The 25,167-nt window shown below is 41.6% G+C and overlaps 1 protein-coding gene across 1 annotated transcript in view; it reads left to right on the top strand.

Moving 5' to 3' along the window:
- Positions 1–25,167, top strand: part of Wdr64 (WD repeat domain 64) — a 93,020-nt gene that overhangs the window by 34,559 nt on the left and 33,294 nt on the right. The window contains exons 9-14 of the mRNA XM_027418895.2: positions 1,444–1,523; positions 11,088–11,227; positions 14,409–14,535; positions 17,558–17,706; positions 20,216–20,339; positions 22,690–22,865. Coding sequence (XP_027274696.1) covers positions 1,444–1,523; positions 11,088–11,227; positions 14,409–14,535; positions 17,558–17,706; positions 20,216–20,339; positions 22,690–22,865 — 796 coding nt within the window. The remainder of the gene's footprint in view (positions 1–1,443; positions 1,524–11,087; positions 11,228–14,408; positions 14,536–17,557; positions 17,707–20,215; positions 20,340–22,689; positions 22,866–25,167) is intronic.

Raw genomic sequence — 25,167 nt, 5'->3', positions numbered from 1 at the left:
AGAGCTATGTACCAGGAAGCTGCTGAATGTCTGCAACTAATTGCCACATAGCATGCTATCCTGTTGTCGCATACAAGCTGAGCCTCTCACTCAGCCACAGCTTGCCAGTTTACCTAAAGCTGAGCAAGAAACTGCTTAACACTGCCTTTTCTTAGTTGCTCAACTGAGAGGCAGAATCTTACAGTGGAAAGATGAGAGTGGCATTCCATAAATTTGCTATGGAATGAGACAATACCAATTTCTGCCCAAGCACTTATTCTATGACTATTGGCACAATTTAGCCTCAGTTTTCCCTTGCTTGGATGGGAATGAAGACATTTTCAGACATAAAATCATTTAAAATAACTCTTGTGAAGTCCCTGATTTGATGCCTGGAACTCTGAGTACTCAATAAACTTCCATTCCCTTTTCTTGTTAACCTAAGAACAAGTTCTAAAGAACATTTTTAAAAGACGAAATTGAATATTATCATAGCCCTGCACTGCTTCGGGCTCCATGTTCCCATGTCTCAAGCATGAATCAGAAAATAATAGCCCAAGGGACAAATCCAGTGGGCCAGCAGTATTCATGGCATTAGCAAACTAAGAATGGTTTCTAAATTTTTAAATAGTCTGTGTTTCCATTGCTGTTACAAGTACCTGGGATCAATCAATTTAAAAAATAATAGGATATTATGGCTCACAGTTTTGGAAGTTTCAGTCCACGGTAACTTAGCCCTGTTAATTTTAGACTTGCTATGTCACATCATGGTGGCAGGGGTCAGGGAGGAAGGCACATGGTAAACTGTTCACTTACCTAATGGCTATCATGAAGCAAAGCAAGGAAAAGCATCCTGACCTCCAGGTATATTAGTCCTTGACTTTGAATGGTTCTACCACCTCTTGACACACCATAACTTAGAGCTAAGTTGTGTGTGTGTGTGTGTGTGTGTGTGTGTGTGTGTGTGTGTGTGTGTGCGTGTGTGTATTATTTAAATTAGAAACAATCTTGCTTTACATATCAATCCTAGTTCCCTCTCCCTCACATCGTCCCAAGACCCCCATTGACCCCCCCATCCCACTCCCCATCCACTCCCCAGGGAGGGTGAGGCCTTCCATGGGTGGTCATCAAAATCTGTCATGTCATTTGGGGCAGGGCCTAGACCCTCCCCTGTGCCGAGAGAGTATCTCTCCACGGGGAATGGGATCCCAAAGTCCATTTGTGCACTAGGGATAAATACTGGTTCCACTGCCAGAGGTAGGGCTAAGTCTTTAGCCCATGGGCCTCTGTGAAATACCCAAACTAAAACAGGGATCATAGAAATTCTGTGGCTCAGTGACTAACCTCTCAGGACTTATAGTTACTATGGACAAACAGATTTACAAGCAATTTAGAAAGGAGCCCATTAAACATAATCTATTTCTAAGTTGCAATTAGCATTGCACATCTAATTTTGTCTTCCAGGCCTGTCAGAGAATTTGCCATGCCAAGAGGAGCCAACACATTCTGCTACTGCATGAAAGCAAACGTGATTGTGACTGGAGGTAAGAGGATGGCTCCCATCAGAGGTTGGGTTCCTCCCAGGGCTCTCTTTGTGTTTTATGGCCAGAAATAACTTTATAGAATAATTTAAATGTTGTCTATTCCTTTTACTGCAGCTTCTAGGTATTATGGCACACTTTAATAAGCCATCCTTCGGGACTAGGGAAGTCATGGATCTTGGAGGAGAACCAACAACCACCATTTTTCTAAAACAGCATAATCCCTAAATTACATCCTAAACATTTGTCCTTATACCCACAGATAAGATTAGTCCTCACCCCTTATCAGGGAAATTCTCTTTGCAAAAGATGAAGCCCATTGCAGAAAACACAGAGTAAGAAAGCAGAGCTGTGGAGCCCAAGCCCAGTGGAACACCTCTACTACTAAGTATAAACATCTATACACTTTGTTGTGATTTGAATGAAAATGGCCCCCATAGGCTCCTAGGGAGTGGCTCTATTAGGAGATGTAACCTTGTTGGAGTTGGTACAGCCTTGTTGGAGGAAGTGGTCACTTGGGGTGGGCTTTGAGGTTTCAGATGCTCAAGCCAGACCCAGTGTCCCTGTCTTCCTGCGGCCTGTGGATCTAGATGTAGAACTCTCAGTATCATGTCTGCCTGCATGCCACCATGCTTCCTGCCATGCTGATAATGGACTAAACCTCTGAAACTATAAGTCAACCCCAATTAAATGCTTTCCTTTATAAGAGTTGCTGTGGTCATGGTGTCTCTTCACAAAATAGAAACTTTAACTAAGATATTTTTATTTCAGGCCTAGGTAATCTCTGAAAAGATAAAGCTCATTTTTTCAAGTTTATTGTGCATTTTATATTTAAATTTATATTCCACATTTAGTCTTTCAAAATACTTTTTCAAATTAGCTTATGATTCATATTTTAAATGTTTACAGTGGTCTAATGGACAGAAAGCCCAATGGAAGATAGAAGAACTAGGTTTAATTATAGCCAGGCCAGCAGTAACCAGTACAATATTCAATAATCATTTGTGCTTTCCCTGTTATTTTCCTTATCTGGCAGAATCAGGAAGTTGAACTGTAAGCATTCCAAGAGCCCTCTGACCTAAAATACTATTGTTACAACTTTCAAAGACATTCTGAGGGGATATCCTTGTAAATGCTGGAACTCCGTTTGTTACCAAATATTACTGGAAATATATATACAGCTTTGTATAAACAAAGCTTTTTTTTTTTTTATAGAATAAGGCATCTGTGGCTCCAACATTGTGAAAATTCAGCTAAAGTCTTTAAGAAAAGAATGGAAGGCACACAACCAGAAACATGTTTCCTGACACCTAGTAGTGATTCTAAGAACACACAGGAATCTGATTCTCTCAACGGTGGTTTCATTACACTGGCCATTAAAGGAGCCCCTACATCACATACAGGAACAAATGCTAGACCCTGGTACTTTCTAGACAGAAAGTTGCATCATGATTTCTTAACCTCGGTAGCCTCTTTCTGAGCTGATAACTGTCTTGGCTTATCATTTTTGGTAGAAATGAGTGTACTTCCAAGCCTAGACTATAAGGCAGGAGGAAGTGGAGGGGGCTCCAGTGTCAATCACATTGTCTGGCAGATGAAATATTGAGCATACTGTGTTAATCAGCATTTCCAAAAATCTGATAAAATACCTGAAGCAATCTATTTTAAAGGAGGGAAGGTTTATTTCAACTTACACTTTCAGAAGTTTCAGCCCCTGATGTTTTGGCCCTGTTACTGTGGGCTTACGAAGAGGCAGACCATCATGACCAGGAAACACAGCAGAAGTATCCAGTTTACCTTAGGGCAGCTAGGAGGCAAAGAGATACAGGAAGGGCCATGTTCCCAGTATCTCTTCCAAAGGCATTCCCTTAAGGACCTCATTTCCTTCCACTGGGCTCCACCTCCCAAAGCGTTAACCAGTTCTCAGTAGCAGTGCAAACTGTGCTCAAGGGGAACATTCCAGATGCAAATTGCAGCATGTCTAAGAATCAAACTGCAGTAGATTCTGCCCCATCAAGGCATGTCTGCAAATAGACTTGTATCCCTCCAACACAAACCCTTTGACTGAGCAGTGTTCAAGTAGCTGGCCAAAGGAGCTGACTTCTAACACATGAATAACATTAATCTTAACTACCTCTTTGTGTTCACACAAAAAAGAAAGCAAAACTTTATGGATACCAGTTTTAGAATCTGTTGTAAGCTTAGCTTTGTAATCAATTCTAGGGAAAAATATTTTGGGAATGTTCTGGGAATCACATGACTTTACTGTTATAATGAGGGCGATGATGCTATTAACCTTGGTGTTATTCATCGTAGAAAATCCTCAACTACAGCTCAGAAATTAAGGGGTTTACGCTCTCATGGAGGCTAGCAAATGTTGAGCAGCATGACTGACAAGCAGCTAGTGCTTCCCAGCATGCAGGACTTAATGAATTCCCACAGATGTGGAGAATCTAATGGGAGAAAATGTAAATTCTCAGTAACTGTAAACATCCCCTCCTCGGGACAATAGCCTTGTTGATTAGTGGCTCAGCCATGAGCCTCTAAACAGCATGTGCCACTGCTGACTACAAGAGCTGTTCTGCTCAGCACAGCTGCCTGTGTTGAGTGTACCAGGACCCTTGATGAGCTTGGTAAAAACAGGAGCTCTTCGGGAAGCAAACAAACAACATGGAAAACAAACAAATACCCAACAGGAATGGGCAGTGGTGGCCCATGCCTTTGAACCACGAACTCAGGAGGCAGAGGCAGGTGCATGTCTATGAGTTCAAGGCCAGCCTGGTCTACAAAGTGAATTCTAGGGCAGTCAGGGCTATAAAAAAAAAAAAAACCCTGTCTTGAAAAACCAAAACAAACAAACAAACATCAAAGGAACTTACGACAGCAACAACAAAACCTTAAATTTTCTGAGCATTATTTGTTCACTAACACAATTTTTTTAAACCTAATATTGTCTTCATTTATCATTTCAAGAATTAAGCATCTCATTTGGAATGTTCCAAGCATAAAAATCCAGGACTCCCACCTGTGATAACTCAGCACTACATGAATTTTTTTTCATGTTATGTTCAACAAATATCTTTATGTAACTGACATAAGGACAAGGAGCTAGGGACCGACCTGATGTGATCCTAACCTTCAAGAATTCAAACTCTAATAGCAAAAGTATGACAATTCTAGACAGCTCTAATACAAAGCAGATCTGAGTCAACAAATGGTGGTGATGAAGTTAATGCAAGAATATGAGTGTAGCATTGTAGATCTCAAGAGCTCAGTTTCATGTGGCCTCAATTGGCCTTTCTGCTCATTCTAGTGGCATCACATTCTATATGAGGACTCTGTTGGCATCTAGTGAAGCAGTAGAGCCCACTCTGGAGGTAGACAAGATGGTTTTCTCCACAATATACGCAGGCAAAATCCAGGTCAAGAGGCTGTCATGAAAACAATTGAATGTGTTGCAGTGTGATTAATGAGCAACTAATTTTCACCATGCATAATGGTTTGAATTGTTGTAGTTAATAAAGACTATTAGTAAAAAACAACGCAAGTTCTCAATGACTGCAAACATTGCTCCAGACCAATAAATACTCTTGTTGACTGGTGGCTCAGCCAAGAGCCTTACTACATGTACAACATGTACTGCTGGTGACTCAGGCAGATGTCCTCTTTTTGTACTCTTCTTCATGTGATACAGAAGCCATAGACGTTCTTCCATGGAGAGCCTCAACTCCTCTGGTAGTAGTAACAACCATTTCAGGGATGCCACAGTCACCATTATCATTACTTGTGGGCCAGAGGGACAGATTTCTGAACATGCCTAGTAATATCATACTTCTTGGCTGTTGTTGGTGAAAGGCAAAGAGGGAAAAATAACTGAATTATTGGAATTATTGCTTTGAAGCAGGTGACTGAACCTCTGAAGGCTTCCTCGTGGCTATAACGATGTTAGCTTGCTCTCTACTCTCACTAAAGTAACCTTGTCTTCCCAGAACCCAAATCATAAAATGGAGCTGAACTGAATCTTGGAGATCATCATTTTACACATGAGGAAACAAAGGAAACTATTTGCCGCAAGCTGTGCAGCTAGTCCGCTGGTGGAGCTGAGGTTGAATCAACTGTCTTTGCCCTCAGCCTTGTTTTTTCTTTTCTGGACCACTGTGATCCTGTGCATCAGGGCGCTCCCCCACACTGTCCTCTGTGATATGAGCCAGCTTATTTCATCAAAGTGATGGGATGGGACTGAATGACGCACAGCAGAGATGAGTCTGCTAAAAGAAAGAAAAGCCTGTCTTTGATGAGTAGCTTTGTCTAAATCCTGCCTCAGTAAAAGAGAGAGGGGGAGGCAGAGGGGAAAGAGAGAGAATGAGTTAAATAGAAAATAATACAACAGGGCATCAACTTCTTATGAACCATAATGTATAATATAAATGGTATAAATAATACATCCTATTTAGTATATTATTTGATTATTCAATATTTCTCTCTAAATATTTCACACATGCCTTATGGCCATATTAGATTAGAAGCACTTCAAATCAGTGACATACTTCACATGTCTGTGTAGAGGCTTCTCCCAATCTCCCCCAACATTTTGTAGAATGCATTATACAAGCAGGGACTATGAACCATCACACTAGTGGTGCTGATGTCCAGTGCGCAGTCAGGATCTGTTCAGTTAGATGTGTATGAGCTCATTTATTCTCACAAGAAAACAACAGTATGAGTTAAGTGCACTAGGAGAGCAAGATACTCAGTTATAGAGCTAATAAATGATATGCCAGATTTCAAATTGAAACACTTACAATACTAACTTAGCAAGCAACAGTAGTGTACCTGTATCTGTCAAGCATCACTACAAATGACTGATCCAAGGCTTATCATGTAAACAACTGACAGACAGAGCTATGATTATGGGGTTAGTGCTGCACAAGTCTGAGACCTGGAGAGCATGGAAAAAGAAATAACTTCATCAGGGACCAGGAAGGGAGACTAGGGGAAACACTGGAGAGGAATCCAGAATTCAGTTCAAAAGCATATGACTCCGACTCCAACTCCGACTCCGACTCCTCCGACTCTTCCTCCTCCTCCTCCTCCTTCTCCTCCTCCTCCTTCTCCTTCTTCTTCTGTAGACTTTGGGACAGATGGCTCATTGAAGGCACTCGCCTCCAAGCCTGCCAATCTTGAGTTCATTCAACCCCAGGGACCCACATAAGGAAGATAGGAACCAATTCTTTCAAGTTGTTCTCTGACCTCAACACATGTATCATGGCATACACATACTCCCATCCCACATACACACATGTGCACACAAAAGAAATAAATAAAAATTGCATAATTTTAAGTAGGTATCAGGGAAGAATAATATCTAGAATTTTGTATCATTATAATCTAGCAAATTTCCACATGGGTAATAAAGGGAAAGTTTGATTCTTGTTCTTAATATTTGAATTTAAGAATACCCTAGTGATCTACCTCCAGATAGTGTGTTGCTTCATTAATAAGATTGGGCTATCATAACAAAACATTTCATACATTACATAGCTCAGACTACAAAATTCCATTATCTTATAATTCTGTAGGCTTCGGGTTCAAGATCAAAACATCAACATGGTCACCTCCTAATAAGGACCTTCTTCATGCTGTGTAGGTGGCCTCCTCATGTGTAGGAAGATGAGAAGAAAACTGCCTGGTCCCTCTTCTTATGAGGACCCCATCCTTATGACCTTATTTGAAGTGATCTCCCCAAGGCCTTACCTCCAAGTATCCCTCCCACTTGATGGTTACGATTTCAACAAGGATTTTGAGAGGGCACAATTTGGTCCCCAGCAAATAAGAGCCATTTGAGTCCTCATTTTTCAGCCTTCTTCTCATGCTACTCCAAGATCTGAGCATCTAAATGATATAATTGAACTTCACAAGGGTACTAGACAAATAATCAACCAAGGTTCCCTTTGGGGTAGATGTATGTTCTCCCCACCTCCATCCCTTAGCATTTATCAGTTAAACCTCTGAGCTGTGACTCCTCAATAACTACTTGATGAGCTCTTACTGTATGTTCCCTGCTAGGATAGCACTGTAAACCAGAAGGGAATTCTGCCTCAAAGAAGAACTTAGTAGATTGTTTATTATAAATAAATAATAAAGGACGATTGTGAAGTGGGATGGTACATTGACACAGCACTCAGGGTTTCTGTTTTTTTAATTATGTAGCTGTTCTCTGGTATATCCTTGAAGAAAGGATTGGGAGAGAATGAGAAGGGTACAGAAAATACTACAATATCTTTTCTTGGGGCCCAACAAAATAATCTGAATCATTGGAGCATCTGAATCTATCACATTTGGCTAACCTATGAGTATCTAGCTTCTAAGTCCTCCAGTTGTACCCTATGCCTAACTGGCTCTTTCAGCATGGGTATGGCTACTTATACAAATTATCTAGCATATAAAGGCAAGTTGGTCCTATGGGTGGTCAAATACATGATAGCAGATTAAGCAAAATAGATAAAGTTAAATTTAGCATCTATGTATAACTGTCCCTTGGTTATGAGACCCCAATTAGAAGGTATAAAGGGGATCATGGTACCCAAAGGTTCTCCTCTGACTTCCTCAAGCACCCAGAGGCACATGTACACCAGAGGCACTGTGAAAACACACAAGCATACACTTACAGGTCACACACACACACACACACACACACACACACACACACACACACACACGCACGCACGCACGCACGCACGCGCGCGCGCGCGCACACACACACACACACACACACACACACACATGCACATGCATGCAGAGGCTGGCTAGCTTTGCTCCACTTGCAGATCTTCTCTTTCTGAGCAACTCAACTACACCATCTTCCCCAGCCTCCTTGAACTTAGGTGTGGTAAGTTACTAACTTTCAGTAAATAACTACAAGAGCCAAGATTTAACATGACTAAGAAGAAAAATATTTTCATTGTGTCATATATATTTTGGAATTTGTTATAAGCATTCCTTGTTATTTGCACAAATGCATAGCCATAATTTATTTATGGTTTTTAAAAGAGTCTATTGTGTAGTGGTTTTTAAAATATAGATTATTTTGAAGATATCAGATTTTCTATTTTAGAAATAACTCATTAAATATCATTCTGGAAACTGAATCATAAAAATATTAAAGAATTTCAAGGTAATAGTTGAGAAATTGTATGATCCAACATCCTTATATTACAAGAAATGAACTCCTCATTATTAAATGACTTAAAGTATTAAATCATTTAGCTTAGTGATTCAGATATGATGGGTTTGGAATAATGTATCAGAAAGTAGAAAGAAGAGGCTGGAGGGATGGCTCCATGTAAGAGTGTTTGCTGCAAGGGTATCTGAATTTTCTCCTCAGCACTCATGTAAAGCAAAATGAACATCATTTTAGTTGCATTAAAGTGCCTTATACTTGAAATCACAGGGCCCACACGATGGTCAGACTGATAAAGCTAGTGGCCTTAAAGTGTGGTAGAAGCATTTTGGAAAGCCACTTGGCAGTGTGTCTTAAAGTCATAAACATGATTTAGCATAATGTTTCTACTTTTGGCAACTTACTGTTGGCAACTAATCTAAAAAACAAAGTGAACACACAGACAGGCTGTCCCTGACAGCACTGCTGAATAAAATAAAAGATAAAATCCAGAATCACAGAACAATATGTCATAGATGATGGTTAAGAAATTGTGAACTATCAATGGAAAGTTATTTAACTATGAAAAAAGAGCCAGGTGGTGGTGGCGCATGCCTTTAATCCCAGCATTCAGGAGGCAGAGGCAGATCTCTGTGAGTTTGAGGTCAACCTGGTCTACAGAGTGAGTTCCAGAACAGGTTCCAAATCTACAGAGAAACCCTGCCTTGAAAAACCAAAAAAGAAAAAACAATGGCATTCTATCACTTCTACCAACACGGACAAACTTGAGGCCATCATGCTGATGAAATAAGGCAAACACAGAAAGACAAATACTACATGTTCTCTTTCTATGTGAAAACTACAAAGTCGATCTCAAAGAAGAGAGTAGAACAGCAGTTACCAGAGCCTGGGCAGGGAGTGAGGGATGCAAAGAGATGGTGGATGGGTAGAGGCACACAGTAGGGAAGGAGGAATTTCTTCTAACATTCTGTAGCAGCATAACGGGAGAACTATGGTCCAAGCAATTAACTGATTATTCCAACATAGCTAATAGGATTTGAAAACATTCCCAACACAGAAAAGATATTTTCCTGATCCATTACATACTGTATACAGGTGTTGAAGTCTTACAACACATACTACAAATATATGCAGCTACAGTGTCAGTCAATGCTCTTCAGGCTCAGTGAGAGACCCTGTCTCAAAAACTAAGATGGAGCACACTTGCAGAAAATACTCGAACTTGACCTCTGGTGTTTATTCTCTCTCTCTCTCTCTCTCTCTCTCTCTCTCTCTCTCTCTCTCTCTCTCACTCACTCACACACACACACACACACACACACACACACACAACACAACACACAAATGAACTGCAAAAACTGTGAACAGTGATTTCCTCTAGGGAATAGAACTAGAAATTGGGGCATAAGGGGGCAGGCTGGGAGACTTTTTTTTTCTTATAAAAATATCACCCTTCTATACTGTTTCATTATTTTACTGTGTACTCAGATGATTCTAACAATTAAAAGACAAAATCTATGCTGTGATAGTAATTACATATGAATGTCTTGTGCTTGTGGTTCTGCAAGAAAAAGGAAAGTGGAAAAATAAATGGCGGATGATTTGCTCATGCTGGAGATTATGAGCAGTTTGCCTCTTCCCTTGATTTCTTTTATTATTATAATGTTTGCATAATTTAAGGCTGTAAAAACAAAAGACCAGCTGCCTGAAATTTGTTTTGGAAATAAATAAAGTATAAATAATGTATTAATGCGTGGCAGGGTAGGGAAGTATTGAATCAAGAAAAGTATTCATGAAATATTTATACGAATCCACATTTGTATGTGAAAATACGTTGATCACAGACAGATTCAAAGCCAGGCTAATGCCTTACAAGTCGGTCGCAGAAGGAAAGCTCCAGGGAGCTGTGGGCTGGGGTTGGTTTAAAAAAAAAAATCAGGATCTCCCTGAATGAGAGATGCTTTTGGTGATGGTGAATTTTAATTGTCAACTTGAGACAATCTAGAATGGCCAGGAAAGATCTCAGTGAGGGACGGCCTGGTTCCCAAGGGCCTGTGGGCATGTCTATGAGGATTGTCGTGGTTGCATTCACTGATGTGGGAAAACCCAACCTGAAATGGGCCACATGACTCCCTACTGTGGAAGAGTAGAGAGCGCTGGATGAGCAGTAAGCAGGCTTGCACTCGTTCCTCTCTGCTCTTGATGGGGGGTGTGCTGTGACTACTTGTTTTAAATTACTGCTGCCTTTATGCTCCTGCTCTGGTAGACAGTGACCTGAAATTGTGAGTTGAAGGTGTTTTATCACAGCCACAGAAATAAAATGAGGACATGTTTTGACTTTGGAGCACTTGAGATTACGAGGCCTCTGTCACTGTTGTCCTTCCTAGGAGATGATAAAGTCCTCCGGTTGTGGCACCCCAATATCAGCACTAAGCCAGTCGGGAAGCTAGTGGGCCACATGTTCAGCATCACAGAGATCGTAAGCAATGAGAAAGAGCAACACGTCATCAGCCTCTCCTCGGCAAAGGTAACCAGAAGAAAATAGTAGAACCCAAATAAAGCTGCTCGTCCTTCAAGTCAACTGCAGCAGGGAGGCCTAGCACATGCACACGCGCACACACACACACACACACACACACACACACACACACACACACACGCATGCACAGACACATACACACTCACACACACACACACATACACACACACATACACACACACACATACACACACACACACACACACACACACACACACACACACACATACACATGCATAATTTTTTCTCTGAAGTAACTGATGACTGCTGAGAAAAAAAATGATGTCATCATACAGAAGAACAGCCACTGCCCTGTTGGTTTTGGCCACTGCATGAGACAGGACATGTTTAGAGACAGATGTAAAACTTCATATTGGAAAGAAAGACAGATTTTCCTCTGTAGTAAAGTACCAGAGGCTCCCTTTCTAGAGAAGATCTCATCATTAAGGACAGAAAAAAAAAAAAAAAAAAACAAACAAACAAGGACTTCTGTGTTTTCCTTTGTTATGAAACTGATTTAAATATTCTGTCAAAAGTAATACAGAAAGAAAAAAATAAGTTATAAATGTTAGAAATATGTATTTGCAAAACGGTATTTGTTTGATTAAATCTACTAAAAAGTTTTAAGAATAAGTTCAATAAGTGTGGTTAGTCTTGATAGCAATTGTAATTTTTTTCTTAGAATTCCATAGATGAGAACTACATTTCCATGATTTCCACCCCTCCTTCTCCTCCACAACTCTTCCCATTGGTCCCTACTTTATTTTGCTACGTATATTTACATATGTATATATACAACCTGCTGAGTCCATTTACTGTTGCTTCTATGTGTTCCTGGTTACGACTGATCACTTGGCATTGGATAACCTGCCAGGGCTCATCCTAGAGAAGGTTTGTTTCCCTTGCTCAGCAGCCATCAACTGTCGACTCTCAGCTAGGAGTGGGGATTTATGAGCCCCTCCCCAAGTATTTGATATTTAAATCATGTGTGTGCTAATGACTTCATCTCATCTTTTTTTTTTTTTTTTTTTTTTTTACTAGTCAGTTGTCACACTGAGGGGAAAAGATGTGAGAACAAAACAATAAAATTAGCAGGTCTCGTTCCACATTGCTAACTTAATTTTTCATGCCATCTTGCTGAGAGCAAATAAACAAGCACACTTGGCACTGAATTCCTCATAAGAATGATGTCAAATACCTATGTCCATTTGTAGTACAGCTGTACATAGGCCGTTCGTACCTCAGTTTTACACACCAACTCTCACACATACCGTCTCTCCATGGTGATGACTCTCAAAGGGGTTTCATGGCCTCACACATTTCCAGGCTCCTCACAATGTAAAATCATGTAATTCATTGAGTCAGATCAATCTGATTCAGCTCTTAACTGCTTGTGGTCATTGGGTAATGTTTAGAAAGGCAGGTCAAATTTCAGACTCCCTTAATGTATGATAGATTAATCTGTTCCTAAATTGCTCACTCCATCTACATGACACTGTGTTTCTAAAGACAGGCTCTAATGATGATTTTTTTCCTCTGTGTCTCAATGCTCATGTTTCCATTTAAAGAGTACTTATGGTGCAATAGAATGACCCATCTCCTCCCTATTATTTGCCTGAGCTTTGCTGTAGTCAGCAGCAGTGACACGGATAGCACCTCCATTGGTCATCACCCTTGAGTGAAGTGCCTCTCCCAGTTCATGGATTATTTGTGTCTTGTTAGTGCTGCACCTTTTTAGACTAGGATATTCTCTGTTCTGTGAATCTGACACCAACTCCTAAAACTCAGATATTCACTCTTCTCATTCTATGGCAAACACTCATCAAAGGAAAACAAAATTAATTAATGCCTTTGGCTAATAGCAACCGACGTGAAACTTGCCAGAAGCTGTGGCTGAATCTGAGCATGTTTCCCTTGGAGTGCAACACTTATATTTTCATATTCCCCTTATCATTACTCATTAGTTGTTCCTTACAGAGGGCTTTGGGCAAAACTCCCTTGTCCTTTTCTATGATGTTTTGTGGCTAGCGACTTCAGCTCCTCCCCGCACCTGATTCTCAGAGTTAATCAGCTTCATAATTCAGTGTTTTTCCCCAATGCTAACATAATCCTTTATCTAATTCTTATACTCCCAATTTGTTGGGAAAAAGTCAGCATTTTAACTCTTACTGCTACAAGACTGAATTTTTTAATTTATGTTCACTTGCTCTTATGCAAGATTTAATCATGACTTGTAAATATTCCGTTCTGTCACCCAAGATTTGTTTAGTGAAAGTGAGAATCTTCTATGCTCGTCCCTTATACCAACTCAAGCTCTTTCTGAAATGTTTTGTCCTTGTTTTCTTTCTAAGCCTGCCCAGGGCTGACTGGCTCTAGGTTGGCTCTCCCAAACTTTGACACCAACACCTTCCCAGGAACACTGCTAGGCCCTGCTTGGAGCTACTGACAGAAAACAAGCACTCACAGAACTCTTCAGTACCTCTGCCCTTTGCTCTCAAAAGCACCAGCATATTGCCAATACCTGAGAATGGCATCCTTATGCATCACTGCCTTACATTTTCTTATTTATTTCTGCCTTTCTGTCCCTACAGCTGGTCGCTTATCTTCAGGCAGCCTTCCTTTCTGTTACTTTCTCTAATTCCAACTTCCCTAACATTTCTTCCTCCTCCCTTGTGATCTCCTTTCTGGGTTTATGACTTGCCTACACACACACTCTCAACGTCTAGTTTCCATATAAGAGAAGATATGAAGTACTTTTTCTTTCTGAGTCTGACTTATTTTACTTAAGGTGATTTCCAGCTGCATCTATTTCCTTGTGATTGTCATAACTTCATTTTTCTTAATGGCTGTACAAAATTCTATTGTGTATATGTAGCATACTTTATTCATCTCTTAATAGACACCTCGATTAGTTATGTTTCCTGGGCATTGTTAATGATGGAGGATAATCCAGTGACTAAAGATAAACCCTTAAGCAACACTTTGCAGCCAGTTACTCCATGTTAGTAAACATTAGAAGCGAGAGCCAAATTGAAACAGAGCACCTGTGTGCTCACAGTGCAAATCACATTTCACTGCAAGTTTATAAGAGCATAATTATCTTTAAAGACTTAGCTGTCCCAAGTGAGAACAATGGTGTATAAATTGGCGACTTCTATTCATTCCCCAGGTCTTCCGGGTGTGGGATATCCAGACTCTATCAGTATTGCAAGTCTTCCACGATAGCCAAGGAGGACCAGGAGACATGCAGATTTACTCTATGATATATGATTCCAACCATGGCATGCTCATTACAGGTATGTGTACCTAAAGCAAGATAAATTAATTTCATGTATTTTACATTTAAAAAGATAACTCTTACTATGAAAACACAAAAAAATAAAAAATGTCTAACCACATTTCATGACAATATAAATTTTTATTTCAATATCTTATCCTATGTGAGTTGATGAAATATACAACCTCTCTTTTATGAAAATACTAGGTCACTTCTATAAGGTTATGAGTTTAGGAGTACATGGCCCAGGTTAAGCAGAAAGGTGTAAGAAAGCTGTCGCCATGCCCAGGGCTCTGGTTTGTCTCTTGGATGCAGTAAATTGGTACTTTCATAGGATGGTGACTCTAGCATGTGCCAGCATGAACTTGTTTTCTGAGGCAAGACAGTGCTGGTAAGAAGTTGGTCATCTTGTAAGATGGATAAAGACCTTCTCAACTGCCTTTGCTTCCAGATAAAGAGCAAGAGAGAGAGCAAGAGAGGGAGAGAGAGAGAAAGAGAGAGAGAGAGAGGAGAGAGCAGAATCCAGGAAGATAGGACCTAAATACAATGCATTGGTTGCCAAATTGTGTTACGGGTTTTTGTCTTTTTTTTTTTTTTTTCATTTGGACAGATACACTAAAAAGACAAAGAACCTTGTTAGGCATTTAGGTTGGCTACTGTTCACATGCACAGCCTTCGGCTTTTAGAAGAAAAATGCTTATATTAATAGCAGCTCTATCCTCTGGAACACTAAGCCAGAATTGCCTTTCCTAAGCATATTATCACTGACCACCTGCTCTGAGTTCCTGGGGGATTAATTAAGGCAGGGAAGTGATTGGTGCTGTCTCTGTTGGGGAGCATAATTATTTTTAATTTTGTGTTGTTTATTTTTCCTGGGTTAGAGGAGAACCATCACTTCATGCTCAATAAATAATTTTCCACCCTGAAAGCCAGAACTTAGTTTCAGCTGTGATGCCTCTCTTCCATCTGATCCCCTCTGAAATGAACATATTAATGACTCTACACAAATGTCACCTCTTAATACCCAAACTTGCCTGCTTGATTATCAGGTTCAGCATTTCTATCCCAATTATCATCAGAGTAAGGGAAGGCTAAAATACCAAGACAAAGAAGAAAATGGAGAATAGAAAAGTCAAGAATTCTTTCCACATTTATATACTTTTGGTAGTGCTCCTCTTTGTCAAAGTACCAAGCTCTGTGTATTGCCTGATCATTGCAAGTGCAGCCATCACATCCTCACAGAGACATGCATGCGGGCAAAGCACCAATGCACATAAAATAAATGAATTACATAAGCACAGCTATAAGCTTGACATTAGGATTGTATCGAGTTAGTAATTTGTGCTTAGATTCAAGTGACATCAGGTAGAGTAGTTTTCTGAGCCGTGTGGGCAGCCACACTGCACCAAAGGCTTGGTAGAATTGTTACTGTCGGTGTCGGCGTCAATACGCTGGCAATAATGACAACAACTATTTGCTTCCTTTTCACTCTTCATTCCATCTGCATAGTCACCCTTTGAGGCAGGAATTGTTCACTGAAGTCTTATAACATGGCCAAGCCAAGCCTCAGACAGTTCAACTGACTAGTAAAATGTTGAAAGAGAGCTGAGATTCCATCTCAAAACTTCTGAGTCCTGAATCTGCATTCGTTCTTTTTCCTGCATTATCTCCATTACTGTAGGATGACTAGCCAAAGTGTCAGGTCTTCACATGCAAGTCCAGCTATGTTAACTGTCAGTATCATCTTTAAGGATGTGTGGAGAAGCTCCAAGGGTGCCTTTGAGAGCTTGATGGCCACCCATCTATCATGTTTCCTAGCAGTAGTGTTTGAATTGAGTAACATATCCTGATGAACTATCTCAGTCCTTTACATATGAACAGGCTGTACCACACAATCTAAACACCTTAGAAACTGCTACTAAGACTTGGAGCGTTTCTTTGGAATGACTTAAGAAAGTCACTGCAGTGCCCACAGTGGCAACTTGATGTCCACATTAATAAGTAGGAAGAAGTTTCCTATTCTTAAAACTTCTGTTTTTGTTTGAACTACAGAATGTGCTGGGCTATGGCGGTGTATACCTTTACACCCAGGCAGCAGAGGCAGATAGACCTCCGAGTTGGAGGCCAGCCTGGTCTACAGAATGAGTTCCATACAGCAAGGGCTACACAGAGAAACCCTGTCTTAGATTTTAAAAAAACGCAAATAAGTAAATCAATAAAAATGAAAGCTTTTATACATTCACAGTATTTCTAGACATTACACTCAACTACCACACACAAGATTCTTATTTTGAGATTTAATTCATACCAATGGGAAAAGGCAAGAATACTGCTTCCCAACACCCTGACCATGCTAACTATTTGGAAATTAATTTTACTATTGATGTTGCAATCACTGGCCTGTATTCATTCTCATTCATTATATTTAATCAGACCATGTTCACAGCATGTGTTATCATTTGTTGGCTTGAAGAACTCTCTGACTCAATTTCAATCACCAGAGCAAGCCTCAAACTAGCAGAAGGCTGGTGGATAGCATCACTGACGTGCACACACTGGAGAGGCACACAGTAAGGAGCAGGGAGCAGACTATAAAAACTAGGAAAACGGGGGTCAAAATGACCTGTGCTTGAAAGATAATGAAGTCTCCAATGACTGCTTTCTCCTGGCTGAATCACATTTGCTGTGTTTGTCAGAGGTGTTCCAGAGTAGCCAACAGTAGTCTCACCTTAGTAAATGCTAAGGCACTCATCTTTATACTTTAATCTCACTGGCCGGCTGGCTCCAAACCTAGCTAGCTGGGTCAAATCCACTGTGAAATTCCAGACTTCTGATAATGACAATTTAGGGAGGAGATGCTTTTGCAAAGTTCTTCATTTTTGACTTCATTTCATTTTTAAGATGTGATGTCACTATGCAGTCCATGTTGGCCCGGAGACCCATGATCTTCCCATTTTGGTCTCGAAAGTGTGGGATTACAAGGATGCACCATTATCCACACCCAGCTGTGCGACATCCTTCCTTCTTTCCTTCCTTTCCAGGATCAAGTGTTATAGACATGTATCCCTTGACCAGGATGGTACAGGACACAAAGCAGGTGCCTCACACTCATGAACGAGAAATCAATGTCATGCTGTACAACAGATACTTCCACCAAGTGCTCACTATCTGCTCAGAGTCCATAATCAAGGTGAGTGTGCAGTGACTCCCTGGCAGGCAAAGACTGAGCAAGTGAAATGTTATCTTCTAGGTAAAACATAGGGTTTTATAAGTAGTGGTACATAGACTGAGAATACATTAAAGCTCTTTAAGTTTTCATGAATACATGATAAACAAGTGTTTTAAACCAGTTCAAGCCACATGTTTGATTAAAATCTGATTAAAAATAGAAAATTTAACAGAAGTACATTTATAGATTCATTTCATGTGGAAATGGGTGTGTGTCTATGGAGATCAGAGGACAACTTGTGGGTTTGATTGTCTCCTTCCACCAGGTAGGTTTCATGGATCCAAATCAGGTCATCAGGCTCAATTTGCAAGCATCTTCACCCCCCTAAGCCAAATAGAAATTTTAAAGGAAATATATGAGGGAGAAAGAACTAACACATACTTAAATTTCACTAGAGGTTGTATGCTAAGAAGGAAGGCATGCACCATAACTCTTTTTTTTGTTGTTTTTCAAGACAGGGTTTCTCTGTGTAGTCCTAGCTGTCCTGGAACTCACTCTGTAGACCAGGCTGGACTCAAGAGATCCACCTGTCTCTTCTTCTCTAGTTCTGGGATTAAAGGTGTGTGCCACCATGGCCCAGCTGCAGTTATATACGGTGCAGTTATATATACCAAGACTGCTAAGTCTATGATGTCCATTAAATCTCATGGAAGATCTTTGCAGACAAAGACTTCTGTTCTAAAGATGGGGAAGTCAGGACTCAGAGATAAGTGACCTGCCTCAGATCCTATTGTTCTCATAAAAGTGTGATGTGAGACTGGGTCTGTCTACTGTGAGCACCCATCACCTTGGGCTCTGTATCTCTAGCCACGCCCACTACTGTGTTGGATGGTGTAGTGCTTAGCCTTGCTAACTGTGTTTGTCATTACAACCACCGAAACCATCTACCAGTGACACCTAGGAGGATTTCCCTCCTGTTATTTCATGAATGCACCAAGTGGAGGTCTATGAACCTGTAGACAGCATCCCTCTGGGAACCCATCAAATTGCTCGTATTTTAACCTTCTGTGGTCAGCTGCTAGATATTCAAACCTGAATCCCCTGAACTCTGTTCATTATCATAGAACTTTTTTTTTTTTTTTTTTGCTGCTACAGATAAACTAGACTGAAATAAACCCTGCCCTGCATTCGTTAACAATGTGCTCTTATGCATGGTCTGTCTTATCTTTTTCCAATAGAAGATGGAGAGAAGTATCTAAGGGAGTTTTTCTACCCTATTAGATAGAGAAGGATTATAGTTCACACTTGGAGATGAGATGGGTGAATGCAGGGAGCCACCTTCGTCTCTCTCCTTTAAGGACATCATCTACACACAACACTCCAAGGCTGAGAACATGGGCTCTGGGCCAGACTTACTTTGTGTGAACCACGCCTCTCTGCTGCTACCCAGACAGTGGCCATCATGCAGCCATGAGCCATTTCATCAGATTCCTCTCCCTCTTTCCTGTGGCTGCCATAACTTCCCTTTCATTCCCTGAGAGACAAGCACACCTCTCTACCTCTGACCCCCTGGATGTGCTGCCCCACCCCCACCAGCTCTAGTGTTGACAGCTGCTTCAATTGCTCACTGACTAGAAAATTTACACCTGAACTTGGCACGGTCCCAAAGTAGGAGAGATGCAGATCATAGCTCTATGGATCTGTCCTCTGTGTGTTTCCAATGAGAGGGATTGATGAGCCATGATGTTTCTGGACTTTTCCCAATACTGCCAGCCTGCTTCACAGATGGTCTGTCTCATTCTTACACAACCCTTTCTCTGTCACTGTGCCTCAGAGAACTGCCTAAAATGACCAGTGAGTTCTTTCTTTAGGATTTGCCCACATGTTATGCTGTTTGCCATACTTTTATCCCATGACCCTTCGTGTCCCTGAGGACTTAATTGAGTACTGTTAATTATTGTGCTTCTATCCAGCTGCCACCTTTGTTTCACCCTTATAGTAGTGTAATTTTTCCATTACTGTGACGAAACACCTGAGATAATCAACTTAAAAGAGATTTGCTTTGGTACATGACATGGTTTTGGAGGTTTCAGTGCATAGTGGATTGGCCCAGTTACTTTGGGATGTTTGATAGGGCAATGCATTGTGGTAGAATGTGAGATAAAATATCATTCTCACCTCATAGTAGTCAGGAAGTAAGAGAGGGGAAAGGGAGGGGCTGAGGTCTAGTACCCCCTTCTAAAGCATGCCCTCGGCTGTCTAAAGTGTCTGCATGAGTGCTCTCTTAAAGCAGAAACTGCCTCGGCCACCTGGTGCTCAGCAGGCACACTCAGGGATAGCACAATCCCTGATAAGAGAAGTCAACTTTCACAGCTTTGACCAAGCCCACACACAGGGCAGGGTGCTGGGGAAGGTGCTGGGTGTGGAGTACTGATTTGAAAACTTTGAAAATGGTAAAAAGCTTTGCTCAAAAATGAAGGGCAGGTATATGGAATACCTGGTTTTTGCCGTTGTTTTTGTTCTCCAACAGGTATGGGAACTTGAAAGTGGCCTCCAAATATACCAGATTCTAGACCCTCATGGCTTCAATATTGAACTTACCTGTGCAGCTATTGATGAAAGTGGCTATCTTTTTACCACAGGAGCATATAATGGTGAGACTAGTGTTCAGTATATGCCATCTCCACTTTGGTGTTCTGAGAATTCATGCAGGAATTCCTAAGTTTAGGGGGCTTAAAAGGAATTGTGGATCAGGCTGACATATAGACATTCCAGAGAAATGGCTATGCCTGGGTGAATATCAACAGTCTTATTTCATGGCCACTGACGTCCGGATATTGATGTGATAAACAAACCAATAACTTACATTCTGTTTATACAGTTGATACAACTATGTGCAAAAGTCTTTCACATAATGATGCTTGTATATGAAAATACCATAATGAAACCCTCTACTTGGTATACTAACTTAAAAAAATAGTCATAAACACAAACCAAAGCCTTTCATTATTGACCACTGGTACACTGGCACATGGAATATCACCTACATTACAATGAGTCAATACATTAGAGAAAGCCACTTTACACTGTAGCTAAGAATGAAAAGACTTTTACGTATACCACTGCATTTCAACTTTTGGTGGAAAATAGCTGTGTTGCACTGACTTGTTCAATCCCAATGCCTTTTATGTACTGTTAAGCTAAGAGGCAGTCATTAGACTTGGGGGTCTCTTGCTGCCGACGCTACTGCTAGTGCTACTATTGCCGTGTGTGTGTGTGTGTGTGTGTGTGTGTGTGTGTGTGTGTGTGTACGCGCGCGCGCTTGTATGTTTGCTGAGAATTGAACCTGGGGCTTCATATGAAGTACTTATAGACTCTACCTCTGAGCTACACTCCCAAGCCCTGCAATATTTAACTCACAGTATCTTTGATGACCATACAAAATACCCATCCTGCTTTGGTGCAGAATGCCTAGGGTTCTCTACTGGATATACTTCTATGCCTAGGCTCTATGGAGGCACACCAAACTTGGGCACTTTGGGGCTTGGATGTGACTGTGTTTCGTATTTCTTCCTCTGTGGAACACTTGTAGGAACTAGAGAGCTGCACACCACCCCACCTTCCCACCTTGTCTTATTTTGAACACCTACAAAAGATCTGCTTGTTCTAGAGTAGACAGAGTGACCAGTGGTGTGCACTCTGCGGAATCTATTTACTCTGGAGTGTATTTGATAAATAAATGCTTCCTCATGACCCGGTTGATGGAATGAGTGGGCACCCCCTGTGAAAGTCAGATATTTGAAACCGTGAACAGAAGATAACACAGCAGGGATGCAGTCGTGAGTGCAGGGTCAAGGTGTGGGAAGGCATTGGCATGCGATACACAGGGGCACAGTGTTCCTCCCTAAAGAGTCATGCAGAGGACAACTGCCACAGGCACTTGTTACATCCATATAAAAATGTCTAGTACTTTTAGTACATGTTCATTGTATTGAGTCATCGGTCTGGTTTGAGGTCTCTGGTTTTTAATACATCATCAATACTGAGCCCTCGCTGGGGTGCCTCTTGGATATCCTGTTTTGTCCTGTGTCATGGGGACCCTGTAACTTTGGGTCTGCATGACCAGCCCCTTCACGTGCACCAGCAGATCATAGATGGGGTGGCTGATGGAATGGGCCAACTCTTCGCTCTGGTTCTGGGTCTGGGTGGTTGCTGGTTTGGTCAGCCCACCAGCTCTTTCTCATCCTCAGCACCAGAGTGAGCCCTCCAATGCTGCCCCGGCTATGTAGTAAGCAGCAAGAGGCAGGGCTGATTCTCCTGAGCTCACGTAATTCTTGCCACTGCAGGGTATCCTGGGTATGATTGATATCTGGTGTTGGTAGTGAGCAAATGAATGATGGGGCTAGCCTGGCAGAGGAGCATACTGTCCAATCATTGCTTGTCCAGAAGTGTTAGTGCTGAGGGCTGAGTCCTGGAGAGGGATGGCAGGCTTAGGGAAGAAACAGGGACTTGAGTAAAAAGCTATCCACTGCCCCACCCTCCCACCTCATCTCATTCTGACTGCTACAGAAGAGCTGCTTACACTAGAGTAGACAGTGTGACCATTCACTGCATTCACTACCCAGAATGTGTTTCTTCTGGGGTAGATTTGTTAAATAAATGCTTCCTCACAAGACGGTTGATAGAATGAGTAGACATGAAGATGAAGTGACTCCATCTATGATCCGGGTACCTGTAGGCCCCGCCTCCCAAAGATTCCAAGCATAGTGCCAAGATGGAGAGCAAACTTTCCTCACTCCGGCCTTTGGGGAACACTTATCCAAACCAAAGCAGATGTCCATTGCTCTCAAGACACTTACCCTGTGCTGCTCACTTCTTTGATCAGCCTATGGCAAACCATGTAGAGCAAGACTGGGGAAACCCAGCTGCCTGTGTCCCCTGAGCTAAAAAGCCAGGCTGTCTGCACAACATTTTGCCCACAAAGCCTTTGCTTCACACCCTCAGGAACAGTTAAGATATGGGACTTTGGCAGTGGACAGGAGATGAAGATGCTGCCGGAAGGGAAAGACTGGGTAGAGGAGGAACACGGGCTGCTGCGCCTGTTTTTTCTCAAGGCCCAGGTGAAGCACCAGCACCTTGTCCTGGCCTTGGAGCGTAATGGGACCATCAAGATGATCCAGGTTTGAGTCCAGCTTCCATACTTGCTCCACACATGGTCTTCTTGGGGAAACCCAATAGTAATCTTCATTTCTCTGCCTCTCTGTGTGTATGTACCTCTCTTTATCTGTTCCCATCTCTGTCTCTGTATCTTTCTGCCTGTGTGTGTGTGTGTGTGTGTGTGTGTGTGTGTGTGTGTGTGTGTGTGTGTGTGTGTGTTCTGTCTATGTGTATATGTCTCCATCTCTGTCTCTCTCATGTTACGGTTTTGGGTATTCCAGGCTGACATGGAACTCTTGATTCTCCTCCTGCCTCCACCTCCCTAGTGCAGACACCACCACACCCACTTACTCAATGATACTGGGAGTTGAGTCTAGGGCTTTAAGCATATTCGGCAAGTAATCTACCAACTGAGCTACATCTCCAGCCCCACTCAACTCCCCTCTTGCCAGTCACTTGAGGATAGTACTTATCCACCAACTAACTTGCCTGTGATGCTCATAACCAACCAAGTCCAAACAAATGGCAAAAAGCACAACTACCAAGGACCAACATCCTACCCATCACATTCTTGCTTCAGCATCATTCAGGGTCCCCTAAAATGGGTGTCAGAAAGGTTGAACTGACACATATCTATCTACCACTGCTAACATTGCTTACACCCTACCTTGGCAATAACTCTCTGCTCCTCAAGAGGGCTCCCCAGCAGATTCTGTCCCTTATGGCCTATAAAGCATTCAAAATGCTCAATTCACTTTTTTCATTCCTCACCAAAATGACTTTGTTTATTTTAAGGTTAATGGTGCAATCTGTTCAGGGCTGTTTGAGGAGGATTGAGATTGGCTAATTTATTTTTCCTGCGAATCTCTTACCACCTAGGAATACTAATGCCTTCTTCAAACTTAAAAAGAAGCCACCAGCATCATTTATCCTGGATCTGTGGCCCTCACCCTGCCAGCTAGACCTCAAGGAGTATCGTTGCCTTTGTTCTCCTCTGGAAGCTAGGATCAGAAAATAAGTCTCGAATAGGGTTTCAGGGATGGAGTACAACATGAACTGGGATGACTAATCTTTTTAGCTGAGAGAAAGGAGGGAACACTTTCCCTAGTCGATAGATTCTTCCCCTGTTGTCTGCATAGTCCAAAATGTGACTGTAGAGGAATGCCTTGGCAGCCCACAGAGAGCACAATGTCACTTGCCTTCTGGAAGTTGCTGCAATCGATCATCAGAATATCAGTAATCATAGATGCCCACTAAACTTGAAGGAATACAAAATGAACCATGATCCTGGGCTTGGGCTGCAGCTGGGTTGGTAGAGTGTTTGCCTTAAGCATGCACGGAGCCCTACCTTTGATAACTAGCACCACATAAACTGGGTGTGGTGGCACACATATGTAATCCTTGCCCTTGGGAAGTGGAAGCAGATCAGAAGTTCAAGGTCATCTTTGACTTCAGAGTGAGTTCTAGGTCAGACTGGGACACATGGGACCACCACATACCAAAAATGTTTGGGGTTCTGCCCTAGTCACTTCCACTTTGGTTATTCTGGTCCTCTGTGTAGAACATTAGACTAAGCAAGAACTAAACAGCTAATTTTGTATCTGTATTCTGGCCCTGCTCATTAGAGGTTGAAAGAGTAAACTATTAAGAAATTTCTTAATTTCTTAATACAGTGGTAAATATATGAGGGATATTTGGGAATTTTTAAAACTTCCTGTTTCATGTTGCAGAGTTAGCAACGTGCTGTGCAAAGCAGATCAGAATTTCCATGAAGGGGATCCTGAAAGCAGATCACTGACTCCATTGCTTCTTTCACCCTCAGAATTTTTCACAGCTAACTAAAAGCTGATCTTGGAGACTTATATCAAGAGAGGCCATAGGATCCAAGCCAAGGCCAAAGAACAGCCTTGAATCTTTGCTCTGTTGGAACCCCAAATCTCACTGATTGACCACTGAAAATTTTCTTAACCTGACAAATGCTGACCAAAGAATTCCCATTCACACACATGGACACAGGCAGAGAGAGAGATAGAAAGATGAGATGAGAAAAACAGAAGCCTCAGAGCCACACCTACAACTCAAAGGCTAGTTGAAGCAAAAAGCCAAAGAAAACAGGAACCTTCCAGACTTAGATCACATGGAACTAGGGATGCAGCCCACTCTCTTCACTCCCCAAGAAGTCATCTCTGTCCAACCACAGCCACTTTTCATTCTAGAAGGATCCCTGTTCTGCTAACAAAAGGACCAGCCTGAAAATTTTGGGCTGCTATGCCCAAACAAAAGTAAAAAATTAACAATATTGTTAATGATAACAATTTAGAAAGC

The sequence above is a fragment of the Cricetulus griseus genome, chromosome 5, assembly GCF_003668045.3.
Source record: "Cricetulus griseus strain 17A/GY chromosome 5, alternate assembly CriGri-PICRH-1.0, whole genome shotgun sequence".
Lineage (NCBI taxonomy): Eukaryota > Metazoa > Chordata > Mammalia > Rodentia > Cricetidae > Cricetulus > Cricetulus griseus.
The sequence above is the reverse complement of the archived record's forward strand: the minus strand, read 5'-3'. Positions and strand labels throughout refer to the sequence as shown.